Raw genomic sequence first — 16,346 nt, forward strand, 5'->3', positions numbered from 1 at the left:
ATTGATGATGTGGACCTTTTTATTGAGTATTCACGACGACTGCAGAACTGAAATAACACACTGACGCGGAACAGAGAGTGTTTAGGTTTAACCAGCACTGACGTACCTACCACTCCTCCCACCCTCACCCCAACACACACACACACACACACACACACGCGCGCGCACTCGCTCCCTGCCCATGCAAGGGTAATGTAACGTGCCTTGCCTTAATAGAAAAACAGCGATCGGAAGGAAGGAACTCCCGAAAGCGGAGTATGGCTGCCTTCATGGCGGGGGAGAGGGGTGTGTGTGGAAGGGGGGTGGGGAATCAGTCATACACGTAAAAGCCCAATCGTGTATATACGAGAGAACGTGGGAGTTGTAGCCCACGAAAGAAGAAGATAGTCACTATCAGTTGTTTTTCTTGTTACATTTACCACATCTTTTTTTTTCTTCTTCGTTCGTGGGCTGCAACTCCCACCTTCACTTGTATATACACGAGTGGGCTTATACGTACGTGTATGAACGCTTTTACCCCGCCATGTAGGCAGCCCTACTCCGTTTTCGGGGATATAATGACTATCAAAAACCAAAAACATCAACGTTCCCAGTGACTGTATATAACAGCTTCTCGTGTAAACTAGGCTTCACTATGGAAAAAAGAAAAAGAAAAAAAAAGAATTGCTGAGCTGTAACATCACCAAAACAAATACACGTGATATTAGGTCAAGATTTTAGTCCGTGACGACTTACTTAACTGACTTAAAATTAAACTCAAATTACGTCCGCAAATCGGAACAAAGTCTGAGTTCACTGGCGAGATTCTAATCTGGAACTAATGCACTTATAAAAAATAAAAGAAAAAAAAAGAAGAAAAAAAGTCTCTTTCGTGTGTGTTACTCTTTTTTTGTTTTTTTTGTTTTTTGGTTCTAACAGTTCCAGTTTTTATTTCGAACATGTCACACAATACAACAACACAGTTTTAGATTAACAGGACAACACGAAAATCTTACAAATTTTCTCTGTATGACAACAGGCAATATAGCAATGTACACCGTTTGAGGAAGACGGAACGAAACCCGTGGACAGCCTTCAGTTCCACCAGCACCCTGTAAACAAGTCTCCTCAGACTCAGTGGGGTGTGAACAGGGTGGACTAACCACCCCAAAACAACGTGGAATTGTTTACACAATCACTCACACGGCTCACCTCACTTCACACCCAATGTCTTGCTTAGGACTTTTTTATTATTTATTTTTTGGCTTGCCAGACTGTTCGTTTGTTTGGTTGTTTTTGTTTGTTTTTTTTTTGTTAGAAGAGGGTCGAGGCAATCACTTCTTTCCGCTACATATATTCACGCATTACTTCTACCCAATGTTTGGTCAGAATTTGGTTAACTTTCGAATGCCCCGAGGGGGAGCACAGGAAATACACTTCTTGTTTTGTCTTAGTCACGAAATAATTATGGTTGTCAAGCTGGCTGTCAAATTTTGTGAAATGTTTTCGCTGATAATGAGAAAAGCGCCACTGTAGAAAAAGCCAAACAAAAACCTTTTTTTTATTATTATTAATTTTTTTAAAATTACAATTCGCTGTGGAAATCGAGGCCATAAATTTAGTGTAGGCTTTACTGGAGTGAGAAAAGCGCCACTCAAAAAGACAAAACAAAACAAAAAACCAAACAATTTTACAATTTACTCTGGTAAAAGCGACATAAAACGAGACCGTAAAGTTAAATAGAAAAACAAAAACGATTCACTTCAACGAAGTGGGCTATTTCTTGGAGGTAGGATAATGGGGTAGAATGGGGTGGGGTGGGGGTGGTGATAGAGGATAGGGGTGTGATGGGTTAATGATCTAAACGAGACGACTTAAATGATGCAACGCGCGAGATGTCGCAATAGATACTTATACAACTTTCAAGGACTGGAATGAGAAGGCGGATTGGGATGGGGGATGGCCCCCCACCCAACTCCCCCTTCATTCCCCTAGCCTCCCTCCCCCCACTCCTTGACTTACTGACATACCAGGTCACTGTAGACAGCCTCCTTCCCCCCCCCACCCCCCCACGCCTATCTAAACCCACTCCACCCCCACTCACCACCTACCCCTACACACATACAATAGTCCCATAGGAGCCACAGGTGAGTGACCACAATGGCCGAATTAACTTTTCCTCCAGCCCCGACAATTATTACCGCTGTGGTATGTGTGTGTGTGTGTGTGTGTGGAGGGGGGAGGTGATCCTTCCTCCAAACACTGGGCGCACTAACAGTCCGAGGAAGAGCGGTGAAGTGAACAACAACTGACTAAACGTTGGAGAGAGCGGGTCCCCGCTGCTCACAGCACGACACTTACCACCACTACTACTGCTGCAAATACCGGTCTCCTTGTCAGTCACCAAAAACGAAAGCCCTCTAGCGCGACACACACACACACACACACAGCGCTGTGTGAAAACACTTTCCAAGCCACGCCCACTGTCACGTTCCACACTCCACACCACCCCACCCCTACCCCCACACCCCCCCACCCCCACTCCTCTTGTCCTCTCCTCTTCATGACGACGGAGGAGGAAAAAGTCAGGCAGGTGAGAGGCAAAAGCGCAGAGTTGCGTGCAGTGCAAACCAACATTCACGCCACATCCGTTCCGCGGCGCCTTCCTTGACTGACCGGGCTTTTTTTTTGCCACCTGTTTGTGGTTGGTGAGAAGGACTAGAGTGCAGGCCCTACCTATTCGACGTGCCTGTGGTGTGGACAGGATTGCCGAGCGTGAACAGGTGGACAGTCACGTGCGTGCTCTACTCAGTGAGCAGCGTACTCACTCTTCCACCACTTGTTTTGCTACTGGTCGTGGTGCCTCTGCGACAGACAGCTGTGTTTTTCAGCAATTGGTAGTGATTGTTCTTTTTCTGTGGAGTAATCGCCTTGTTGGACTCATAGCTTTTGTTGTTGTTGTCGTTGTTTTTGTTATCTTTTTATTTGAAACACTTCCGTGTCAGCGAGGCTCTGAGAGAGACCGCACTGGAATTTTATTTCCTGTCTGTTGATGTGTGTGTGTGCATAAGTGGAGGCACACGTTTTGCATGTTGATTTCATCAGTGGTAGTTCGGTCATCCGTTCTTTGGTCAGAGAAGTGTCATCCCCAGAGATCTTAGTTCGCTGTTTTCTGAAGTACCCTTTGGACATCCCAGCGGCAGCCGTCCGGGCTAGAGCAGATCTGGCAAGTGAGACTCCAGTGCACCGATTTCCTCCAGCTACACAGTCTGAGGTTCGAATCTTCAGTGCCGGGTTGTTATGCAGTATTGGATTTAACTTGTCCTACATCGCAGAGCCGATGTACCAGAGACTTGGTGACCAAGTAACGGTGTAAACATCGAATCCAGAATGGTGTTCATGTCTTTCTTGACGTGAAGTGAAACTGTCCTTCCCTGTTGCACAGGCTCAATTGAAGCAGGAACAATGAGGAAAGTTCATCTGGATCCGCCATTCAGGGACTTTGCAGACATTTCTTACTGATGAATGTGTGGACATTAGTTGTTGGCACCGGGTGGTGGTTAGTGGACATTCAGTTCTTTGTGGACGGTACTGGTTTCTTTTCTCTGGTGTAAATAGTGTGCTGGGTTTGACTTTATATCATTTAACGCCCAAGGTGTCGGATCGTCGTACTGTGACATTATCACTGAAGTGTGGTTTGTCTTTTCTAAAACCAAGCGATTCAGAGAGCAGCCGTACCATACTGGTCTTTTGGCATGCATACAGGTCATGCTGTTTTGTCTCGTCTTAAGCTCTTCAGGCGTCAGGCGGAGGGACACTGACTTTCATGGTGACTCTTCTGCTTGCTGAAGAATAAGAGAATACGAAGTACCTGTGTCAGCGAGCTCGGGGCAAAGGAAGGAGGTGTTGTCTTTGATACTCGTGGCTTTGCACCTACAGCTGGCGTGTTGTTCGGCAGCGGCATGGTGCTAGTGGCCGCCGTAGCGATGCAATCTTCCAGGTCCCCCCACCCCTCCGCCTACACCCCCCCTACCCCTTCCTCCCCTTCCGGCTCTGCAGGGAGACACCCGGACAGTTACTTCCAGCGGCCTGTCTTTTCAACGGATGTCCCCGCCTTCTCCGCCAAGGGACACGCCGCCCAGTCCTACCCAAAGAACAGGAGAAACAGTGGGACCTTGATCGGAACGTCGACATCGATGAGGTCACCGGTGACGTCACCGGTGTATTCGTCATTGACGAACCTGGACGTGTGGAGCCCTAACTCGGTCAGCGTGTCTTCCCTGCTGCGTCACACCATCATGCCCGGCAGTACCAGCAGCAACAACGGCAACAACAACAAGATCGCCACCACCACCACCACTTACAACGGCTTTTCCCACGTGAACGGCGGCGGAGGCGACACCGGCGCCAGACACTCGCAAAGCCAGGACAACATTCACGAGAGCGACTGGACCCACCAAAGCGACTGGACCCACCAAAGCGACTGGACCCACCACCGAAGACCAGCCCCCGGTCGCGTGCCGGCGGTTCCAGTCTACCATGCTGCGGCGCCCAAGTGTCGCACGTTGCGGAGAACCATGTCCGCCGAACCCCGGTACCACCAGCGGGAGGAACGGTCCTACTACTTCAACGGGAAGCCGCCGCTGGGATCCGCGTCCCGGCACGATCCCGGCGGCATTCCCCGCGTGTGCTCTGACGGGGATCTGCTGGAGACGGAGCAGGAGAGTCTGGAGAACGACGCTTACTGCGGCGCCCTGCCGAGCGCCCGGGAGAGCCGTAAAGACATGCACCGGAAGTACTCCCAGCCCACAAGGGACACCAGCAGGGCGGACACAGCCGCTTACCACCACCACCACCATCACCACCACCACAACAACATCATCTACCCCGGCACGACAGGGGAGAGCAGGAAGGACACCCTGTATCGGAAGTACTCCGACATTACCACCCCTCTCCACACCTCCGCCTCTTTTTCCGATTTCAGCATCTACAGACGCTACAACAGCGACGATACCGACTACGGCTACGACAGCAGCGGCTACAGCAGCGGCGGCGGCAGCGTGGCCGCCCTGAACGGCAGCGGGTCCACGGGATCCTTGCAGTGGAGCGGAACGGCGGTTCTGGCCGACAGAGCCGTCATGGGCAGAGCGGTGTCCGCGGAGAGGACTTTCCAGAAGGGGGCGGGGGCCCTGGAACGTGCCTCCAGAGGAGGTCCCCCGGCCAGGAGGAAGAGCAGCCAGACACTGCAGACTGTGGCGGAGATTATGGCGCCGGGGCTCAAACCGACCAAGTCCATCCTGAAGAACGGCAACAACAACAGCAACAGCATCAACAACACCAACACCGCCATCAAGATGAACGCGAGTGGCAGTCTGATTCCAAGCTCCTCCAGCGGCAGTCGGCGTAGTAGTCTGACGTCCGGTTATGGAGGATTGAACGCCAGCCAGGACAACATCCTCGACAGCAGCGGCGGGGGTGGTGCGGGGGACCTGCTGACGATCGGCGAACCGTTTAACGTTAGAGCCTCCGACCACCCCCTCCCCACAAACACCCCCTCCTCCTCCCCGAACACGAACAAAGGCAGGCACGGTCTCCTCAGCCGAGGGGCCAGCAGCCGTAGCGTCAAAACCAAACGTTCCTCCTCACACTCACACTCGCACCCCCCGCGTTTCAGGCACCGCAGTAAGTCGCTCTCTGACATCAGACGTGACGCTAATGACAGCAACGTCACCGTGTCTCACCACACGCAGGGTCGTTGTTATAGTGACGACGAGGACGGGGACGACTTTGGTTTCCTGAGCCATCCTGTGCATGCTGCTGCAACCACTTCTGATTCTGCTTCTTCCCCAGTGACCTCCAGGGCCAAGACGGCCTCCACCCCATCCTCCACCCACACCTCCTCCTCCTCCACCTCCTCCACCCAGCGCCTCCTGCCGCGACGATGGCGGAGCAAGGCCAAGAACTCTTCCGCCTCCTCCTCCTCCTCTTCTCCGCAGCAGGCCATGTGGAGCCCGGAGGTCAGTGTGTGTGTGTGTGTGTGTGTATGCGCGCGCACGGAGGATGTGTGGTGGGGGTGCGGGGCGGGAGGGGGGGGGGGTGCTGTTTGTCTCTCATCCATATGTGTCTGATCAGGAGGAAGGTGGCATGAAGGTTCGGACCCCTATCTGCCATTTCAGTGTCCAGGAGGGTCTGGGTTCAAACCTTGGCCTCGCCCTTTCTTCTAAGTTTAACTGGGAAATAGAACTGAGCGATTAATCATTCGGATGAGATAATAAATATACGAGACAATAGTGGAGTGACGGCCTAAAGGTAACGCGTCCGCATAGGAAGCGAGAGAATCTGAGCGCGCTGGTTCGAATCATGGCTCAGCTGTCGATATTTTCTCCCCCTCCACTAGACCTTGAGTGGTTGTCTGGACGCTAGTCATTCGGATGAGACGATAAACCGAGGTCCCGTGTGCAGCATGCACGTAGCGCACGTAAAAGAACCCACGGCAACAAAAGGGTTGTTCCTGGCAAAATTCTGTAGAAAAATCCACTCGATAGGAAAAACAAATAAAACTGCATGCGGGAAAAAAAAAGAAGAAAGAAAAAAAAAAAAAAAAAAAGGTGGCGCTGTAGTGTAGCGACGCGCTCTCCCTGAGGAGAGCAGCCCGAATTTCACACAGAGAAATCTGTTGTGATAAAAAGAAATACAAATACAAATAAAACCGAGGTCCAGTGTGGAACACACACTTGGCGCTCAGAAAAAGAACCCATGACAACAAAAATATTGTCCTCTAGCAAAATTCTGTTGAAGAAACCCACAAATATATCTGCATGAACTCAAGGCCCGACGAGCGCGTTGGGTGGTATGCTGCTGATCAAACATTTTCAAGCAGCTGTGGGGTTGCGTATATGTATTTTTCCGAACACAGTGATGCTTCATTAAAGGAGCTGAAACGGTGTGTGTGTGTGTGTGTGTGTGTGTGTGTGTGTGTGGTTGTTCATGTGTCGGTGTTGTTGTCAGCGTGCTCTGTCGTGTATTTCTAAGTGACTCTGTCTGACTGTTTGCCTCTCATCCATGTCTGTCTTGTTCTTTCTTGTCCGTGCGAGTGTGACAGTGTGTTTGTCCGTCCGTTCGTCTGTTTGTTCGTCTCACCGTTTACCTTTGTCTTCTTCATGTCTGTCTTTGTCAGTCAGTCTTTGTCTCTGCATGTTTTTTTTGGGTTTTTTTTTTGTGCATTTGTGTACCTTTTTTTTTCCTTTCTTCTTCCCTTTCTCTTCGTAACCAACCTGAAGAAGATTCATGCATGTCAGGTGTCTCTGAATCTGTTTCCTGCAATCTGCATACCACGTGCTGGCTGCAGAACTGAAAGTGAAACTGCTCGTACTGACGATTGTCAAGGGTATCATTTTCCCTTTAAGAGAACTGTGAAGTTTCTTAATGGTTATATAATCACATGAGAAAACTTTTGCAAAAAGTATCACATGTCTCTGTGCATGCATCAGCATGCGTTTCGGGCTGCATTACACAGAATACAGGGCAATATCCACATTTCTTCCCCTGTACTTTGCCGTTTATAAGACGGAAAAACTTGTAAATTTGTTAACAACATCGTAATATATACTCTACATTTCTTCCCCTCCACTCTTTGACTAGCCTTCTTTACGTCTCTTGACAGGGGAAGAAATGTCCTACTAGTACATATCACAATGTTATTTAAACAAATTTACGATTTTTCCGTTTTTGGAACGGAACTGGAAGAAATGTGGATATTGCCGAATACAGATTACTTTACTTTTCTCTGAAGAGAAATTACTGAGAGAGAGAGACACGGTCGATCTCTTCCTTTTGGTACACTGATGTTCTCTGCTTCTGGGGAGGAACGTTTTCTTATTCAGAGACAAACAAAAGTTTTAACATACCTGTATATTTCAGCGGTTTCGCACCACGTTCTAAAACAAAACTGATTACCAAGATTTTCCTACATCCGTGAAATCACGGAAATATATAAAGTTTTTATATTCATTTCGATTGATTATGAGTAAAGCAATTTTCGTCCACTGTCGATCTTTCTTCTGTCGTTGTCTTTCGCTTCGTGCTCGGCCACGGAAGCGTTATGACATGGTTGACAGGATGTGTGTCTTTGTGTTGAACTCACTAAGAAATGTCACGTTTCTGTGCTGTCAAATAGTTTTCGGTTTTGTTCCTTCGCCCTCACCCCACCCCAGTCCTTCCTCCTACCTTGTTTTGTCTATATGTGTATCGTTTATTCAGAAAGTTTCTTTTTTCGTTTCATTGCGGATAATTATACCCATGTAAAATCTTTATAAATGTGTGGTTAAAAAAAAAAAAAAAAAAAAAAAAGAAAAAAAAAAAAAAGAAAGAAAGAAAGACAAAAAAAAAGATAACCGAATGAACGCAATTCATTTGTCCATTCCGGGTTCACATACAGACCTCGGACAGTGTTTATTTCGTGGAATATAAAAAAACAAAAAACAAACACAAGTAGACACATACATACATGCGTGCGCCCACACATATTCATGAACACACACAACACACAACACACACAGCACACACACACGTACACACACACACATAAACAAGTTAGTATACATACATACATAATTATATGTATTCTCGCTCGCGTCCACACACACACACACACACACACACACACACACACACACACACACACACACAAAAACGCCAACAAAAAAACCACCAACAAAAAAACCTCCCCTTCACACGCACACAGACACAGACAGACAGACAGACAGACACACACACACACACACACACACACACACACACACACACACACACACACACACACACACACACACACACACACACACACACACACTCACGCACGCACACACACACATGCGGGCAGACACAGAGAAGTCTCAATCCAATCAGAAATATGCAACAAGGAAAACGGTTTCGCCACAAATTTTCTGAAAGGTCCTCAAGCCAGGTATCAGCTTCCTCTTTTGAAGTATCATAGTCATGGAAAGCAACAGGAAGTTGACCTCGAAAGAAAAGACAGACAGACAGACAGACACACACACAGACAGAGAGAGAGAGAGAGAGAGAGAGAGAGAGAGAGAGAGAGAGAGAGCCAGGTATTAGCTTCCTTTTTTGAAGCATCATAGTCATAGCAACAGGAAGTTGACCTCGAAAGAAGAGAGAGAGAGAGGGAGAGAGAGAGAGAGAGTCAGGTATCAGCTTCCTTTTTTGAAGCATCATAGTCATGTAAAGCAACAGGAAGTTGACCTCGAAAGAAGAGAGAGAGAGAGAGAGAGAGAGAGAGAGAGAGAGAGAGGTATCAGCTTCCTCTTTTGAAGCATCATAGTCATGTAAAGCAACAGGAAATTGACCTCGAAAGGAGAGAGAGAGAGAGAGAGAGAGAGAGAGAGAGAGAGAGACCGCCAGTTATCGGCTTCCTCTTTTGAAGCATCGTAGTAATGCGATGCAACAGGAAGTTGACCTCTGCATTCAACTGGTTTTGATTAAACAGCATAATTATTTTATCCTATTTCGAGCATGTCACAAATACAACAGTTATGGATTGACGAGACAACAAGACAATGTTGTACACTGTCATGTCCTGATATGAGTAGGTATGTAACGGATGTCTTCCCACCGTGAGAAAAAAAAAAGAAAAAAAAAGAAGAAGAAAAAAAAAAAGAATAAGAAGATAAGAAAAACATACACACACAGAGACACAGACACACAAACACACAGACACAGACACACAGACACACGCACGCACACACAGACACACAGACACAGACACACATACACACACACACACACAGAGCCGCGCAGACAAGACAGACACACACACACACACACACACACACACACACACACACACACACAGAGACACAGACACACACACACACACACACACACACACACACACACAGAGCCACGCAGACACACACACACACACACACGAAAAAACTATAAAAACAACAACAACAACAACAAAACAAACACTACTTTAGAATGAAGCGACCTTTTGGAATGAAACTGAAGGAGAAAGAACACGTGATAGAAATAGAAATCAACGGAGAGAGTGACACAGACAGAAGAAACATGACTTGGGTAGAAAAAAAAAAGAAAAAAAAAAGAAAAGAAAAAAAAAAGACAGACAGACAAGACAGTCCTACTGACCCTGCACGCAGAAACACGGAATTTAAAAGTATCCCAGGGAAAATTTTAATGTGATGGAGTTACTGCAGATGACAGCACTGGTTGTGGAAGGAAGGAATTCAAAAGATGCAAAAGCCATCCTCGGAATACGATGGGCGCAAAAAGGCCGAGTGGTTAGAGCGTTGGTTTTTCAATGTGAGGGTCTCTGCTTTTGGAACAGGCACCTGCAGGGTAGGCGGTTTTCCTGTCCCGGGTTCGATTCCCAGTAACGGCGCCTGGTGGGTACAAGGTGGAGATTTTTCCGATCTCCCAGGTCAACATAAAATGATGTGCAGATCTGCTTAGCGCCTGAACCCCCTGTTTGTGTATACCGCAAGCAGAAGATCAAATACGCACGTTAAAGATCCTGTAATCCATGCCAGCGTTCGGTGGGTTATGGAAACAAGAACATACCCAGCATGCACCCCCCACCCGAAAACGGAGTATGGCTGCTTACATGGCGGGGTAAAAACGGTCATACACATAATTAAAAGCCCACTCGTGTACGTACGAGAGAACGTGGGAGTTGCAGCCCACAAACGAAGTCCCTAAATAGCAGTATACAGACACATGCAGGCATCAGTTTTAAACAGAACGTTCTTGTTTAAGAAGATGTGTGCAAGTATATATATATATTATGTGTAATATTTCAGTGCTCCGAGTAGGTACACGGAAATCATAGACTCTGGTGTCTGTGCATGAAATAAACTTCTTGCTTTGCCTTGTTCGAAGTTTTAACCCAGACCGTTCTAAATATTGTTAATTCTTTGAAATTTTGATGCGCAGTGTAATGATAATAACAATTTTCATTTCTGAAATACCTTTAGCCATTGCTCAGTTTTTATTGCCAGACGGGCTTTTCAACAATGTCGTGAATACGCATTCACTCAGAACAGATCAGGCAGCTGAATTAAAAAAAAAAAAAAGTTTTCTTCGTACAACCATGGAATGATATTTACGTAGAAAAAGGAGTGGGTGGAAGTAAAAGGGAAATGCATGAAATTAAGTTATGAGTCATGAACAATACGTCACAGTTCAAGTTTTATTTGCGAAGGCCGCAGAAGAGGTCGCGGAATGACGACATCAAATGACGTCAAAACTGTGGCTCAGCCGTGGCACGCACCACGTACGTATCGTTCCCCCAGGGGAATTCTCGCTGCGTGGCCTGGTTTGTTTGTGGGGAAAGTCGGCTGCTCGGTCTGAATGATCTAGAAAAGAAAATGTTTGGATTTCCCCATGCTGGCTGCGTGTTTCAGGTGTGGGCCGTTTGACTGGCTATGCCCCGCCTCTGTTGTTCTCCAGGGTCACCTGAACTTTGTGTTCAGGCGGGGGCGGGGGCGGGGGTGGGTGGGGGTGGTGGCGGTGGGGTTGAGGGAGGTAGGGGAGTGGAGGGTGGAGAGAGAGAGAGAAAGAGAGAGAGAGATATATATTCAGATTCAGATGGTTTTAATGTGCTTTGGCCATCGGCATACATACTTTGTTCAATGTTTATAAATGAACTGCTGTATTACCCACTCTCCACCCCATCCCTCGCCCCCTTGTTCAATGTTTATAAATGAACTGCTGTATTACCCACTCTCCACCCCATCCCTCGCCCCCTTCCCTGATGTGTATTTCTGTATGAGAGAGAGAGAGAGAGAGAGAGAGAGAGAGAGAGAGAGGGAGGGAGAGGGAGGGGAGAGAGAGAGAGAGAGAGAGGGAGAGCTTGATTTGTGTGGGGGATTTCCCATGCCCTGGGGGACACGGAGACGTCAATGCACTCATCGCCTGTGATGGACATCTCTGAACTGAAGCAAGCCAATGAAAATATTATTGGAGCAAGGGTTTGGTGTACGGGTGGGGGGGGGGGGGGGGGGGGGGGAAGGGGGGGGGGGGGGGGGATAGAAGGCGGGGGTATCACTGGCCTTCAGTTCAATCTGTGCGATAAAGGGTTATTTTTTTATGTTATTTATTTTTTTATTTTTTAATTTTTTTTTTTAACCCTTTGACTGTTGGTAGTGGAGACATAAGTTGGTCAGTCATTGAAGGCTTTATGTATTTATTTATGTATTTATTATTATTTTTTTTAAACCCTTTGACTGTTGGTAGTGGAGACATAAGTTGATCAGTCATTGAAGGCTTTATTTATTTATTTATGTATTTATGTACTTATTATTATTTTTTTAAAACCCTTTGACTGTTGGTAGTGGAGACATAAGTTGGTCAGTCATTGAAGGCTTTATTTATTTATTTATGTATTTATGTACTTATTATTATTTTTTTAAAACCCTTTGACTGTTGGTAGTGGAGACATAAGTTGGTCAGTCATTGAAGGCTTTATTTATTTATTTATTTATTATTAATATTTTAAAACCCTTTGACTGTTGGTAGTGGAGACTTTAGTTGGCCAGTCATTGAAGGCTGACATTTCACTGTGTGACGGAACTGAAGAAACAGGTGAGGATGCCCGCTCACAACGGTGGAGAGAGGGTTTGAGTGTGAGTGAGGTGCACGTGCACATTCACCAATATAATACACACACTAGAGCGCGCGCGCGCGCACACACACACACACACACACACACACACACACAAAACAAACAAACCCCAGACAGTGTAACAGTTGTAACACATTGAAGAGAAAAAGAAGAAACACACACACACACACACACAAACATCGTTGTAGGTTAATACTTGTTGATATGCATATAAATATTCTCCTTCCCATGACACCTCATTCAATACACACCACAATCTCTTTAGACTTTTTCTTATAATATACTTTTCCTCTGATACATAACATGAACACTTTTTTTTTTACACTAATATTCACATGCATTCCCTTTCCTTTATCCACTACTTTACTCCTTTCCGTCGAAAAACAAACACTTGTAGTGAACAGACGTTACACTGAAGAAAACACACAAATAAACAACCCCCCAAAACCGTGTACATCGATGTGAAGACACTGCGTGGTCGTGGTGAATGTGGCTGGAAAGGAGAGACAGCGACAACTGCAAACAACACTGGGCACGTGATGAACGTAGGCAGACAGACTGTGAGACTGCCTGTGATTGGATCCACACACACACCCGACTACGCCTCCGCTGTCGATTCTTTTCTTTTTCTTTTGCATTCTTTGCCTTCCTTCGCCTCCCTTTCTCACCTCTTCAAACCCGGACCCTCCCCCGTTTTTTTTGGTTTTTTTTTTCTGGCACCCCATGTGAAAATCGTCTAGCTTCCTATCTCTTCTCTTTCTCATTGCGCGTGCACGCGTTCACACACACACACACACGCGCGCGCGCGCACACACGCGCACGCACATACATACATACACACACACACGCACACTTATTCTAATTCTCTCTCTCTCTCCCCCTTTTCCCCTCTAATCCGACCCTCGACCACACACAGACAGACAGACAGACAGACACACACACACACACACACACACACACACACACACACTCTCTCTCTCTCTCTCTCTCTCTCACTCTCTCATTCGCCCTCTACTCCACACAGATGAGAGTTACAGTTGCGTCACTGTCCAAACTGCGTCATAACCCCCCCCAACCCCCCCACCCCCACCTCTCCAAGTTTTTTTTTTTTTTTCTCCCCATTTACCTCGTCACTGTGAATGTGGGTGGGGTATTGTGATGCATGCTTCGCGGAGTAGAGTGGATGTTTTTGGGAGGGGAAAAGGAAAATTAATGAGTAGATAGCAGGTGGGTGAATTGACAGATGGTGAGGGTGGGGGTCGGGGGTTGATGGGGGGTGGGAGGTGGGGGTGGGGTAGGGCTTGAAAGGGGCACGGGGGGTGGGGGGGGGGGTGGTGGGTTAGAAATGAAACGCATAATCGTTCTTGTGGGACTTGTGTGAGATTTATTGATTTATTCGTTTATTTGTTTATTTATTTATTTATTTATTTATTTTCATTCTTCTCTTCTGGAATGATCCCAGAAAGTTGACAAGACTTCATGAAGATATCCCAATCTGTTTACATCTTGACAATCATTTTTGTTTTTGTTTTGTTTTTGTTTTTTGCCTTTGCTTTGCTTTGGTTTTTTGTTTGTTGTTGTAAAATTGGACTTCGGCTACGTGTATGCTTAATTAAAAAAAAAAAAAAAAAACTCGCTGTCAGTAACACACACAACACACAATAACAAAATTGCAAAATCAGACAGACAGACTCACATACACACACAGACACCCAGACTTCCACAGACAGACACAGACACACGCACATTGATAATGATGATGATGATGATGATGCTACTACTACTACTACTACTACTACTAGTAATGTAATAATAACAGGACGACAAATGCATGAAGACATCACAGCAGCTGACCAAGCTAAATACTTTTTTTTTAATGGAAGAAAATTGAACAATGAAGCTGTTGACATGACTAAAAAAAAGCACCAGGTGGGATGGGACAGCGTGGGGTGGTTGGGGGGGAGGGGGGGGGGGGGTGACGATTAGATGATGATGATGATGACGATGATTGGGGCTGTGTGATGGGGTCTGTCTGTCAAATCACCAAAGTTGATGACTGCAGGCTGTTAGAGGGCCTTGCCTTGCCTTTCAAGTGGGAGAGGGGGCGGTGTGGGAGGTGGGAAGGGGGGGGGGGCACGTGGGTGGGGGGGTCGGGGGTGCGGGGGGGTGGGGGGACGGGGGGGGTAGAGGGACTAGTTGGCCCGGAGGTTCACTTGGGAGGTCTTTGATCAGTCAGGCGTCCTCGAACGTGTGTGTTTTGAGTGGGAGGAGTGGGAGGAGGAGGAGGGGGATGTGTGGGGGTGAGGGTGGGATGGGTGGGGGTGAGGTTGGGGGGGTGGTAATTCTCTCATATTATCCGTGGTATGCGTGGAGCGTTGGTGGTGATACTTCTCTCATTCACAGACACACACACACACACACACACACACACACACACACACACACACACACACACACCACACGCGCGCGCGCACGCACACACACGCGCGCGCACACACACACACACACACACACACTCACTCTGTTTGTCTGTCTGTCTGTCACACACACACACACACACACACACACACACACACACACACACACACACTTATAGTGAATAGACGTTAAACTGAAGATATAAAACACACACACACACACTCTCTCTCTCTTTCTGTTTGTCTGTCTCTGTCTCTCTCTCTTTCTCTGTCTGTCTCTTTCTCTCTTTCTGTCTGTCTCTCTGTGTCTGTCAGCTTCTCTCTCTCTGTCTCTGTCTCTCTCTCTCTCTCTCACTCTTTCTCTCTGTCTGTCTGTCTGTCTGCCTGTCTCTCTCTTTCTCTCTGTCTGTCTGTCTGTCTCTCACTCTGTCCCAGGCACTTTATCTTCTTAGTGTGTCAACATGAACAGAGATTAGTCATCCATTAACGAAAACAGGTCCACAATAATCTAAGTAATATATGCGCTGATAATGTAATCCGCTGTGATCGCTCATTATGATATCGTTTCCACATTGCCAAGGCGGCTAAGCATCTTTAATCGGATACTGACTTATTTACACGCACGCGTGGAAGAAATTAGGTCAATGAATCACATCTCTCCCACCCACCAACTCCCTCTCTGTCCGTCTGCCTGTCTGTCTGCCTGTCTGTCTGTCTGCCTGTCTGCCTGCCAGCCTGTCTGTCTGTCTCTCTGTCTGTTAGCCTGCCAATCTCTGTCTGTCTGTCTGCCTGCCTGTCTGTCTGTTTGCCTGCATGTCTGTCTGTCTGTCTCTCTGTCTGCTAGCCTGCCAATCTCTGTCTGTCTGTCTGCCTGCCTGTCTGTCTGCCTGCCTGTCTGTCTGTCTGCCTGCCAATCTCTGTCTGCCTGCCTGTCTGTCTGTCTGCCTATCTCTGTCTGCTTACCTGTCTGTCTGTCTGCCAGTCTCTGTCTGATTGATTTCCTGTCTGTCTGCTGTCTGCCTGTCTGCCTGCGTGCCTGTCTGCCTGCTGCCTGTCTGTCTGCCTGACTGTCTGCCTGTCTGCCTGTCTGTCTGCCTGACTGTCTGCCTGTCTGCCTGTCTGTCTGTCTGTCTGTCTGCCAGTCGGTCTGTCTCTGTTTGTCTGATTGATTTCCTGTCTGTCTGCCTGACTGTCTGTCTGTCTGCTTGTCTGCCTGCCTGCCTGCCTGTCTGTCTGCCTGTCTGCCTGTCTGCCTGCATGTCTGTCGGTCTCTGTCTGTCTGTCAG

General features: G+C 47.3%; 1 protein-coding gene across 1 annotated transcript in view; it reads left to right on the forward strand.

The window, feature by feature from the left end:
- Positions 1 to 2,596: 2,596 nt before the first annotated feature.
- Positions 2,597 to 16,346, forward strand: part of LOC143283940 (uncharacterized) — an 87,620-nt gene continuing 73,870 nt past the window's right edge. The window contains exon 1 of the mRNA XM_076590397.1: positions 2,597 to 5,996. Within this exon, the coding sequence (XP_076446512.1) occupies positions 3,942 to 5,996 (2,055 nt within the window). The 5' untranslated portion in view covers positions 2,597 to 3,941. The remainder of the gene's footprint in view (positions 5,997 to 16,346) is intronic.

This window comes from Babylonia areolata, chromosome 7, assembly GCF_041734735.1.
Source record: "Babylonia areolata isolate BAREFJ2019XMU chromosome 7, ASM4173473v1, whole genome shotgun sequence".
Classification (NCBI taxonomy): domain Eukaryota; kingdom Metazoa; phylum Mollusca; class Gastropoda; order Neogastropoda; family Buccinidae; genus Babylonia; species Babylonia areolata.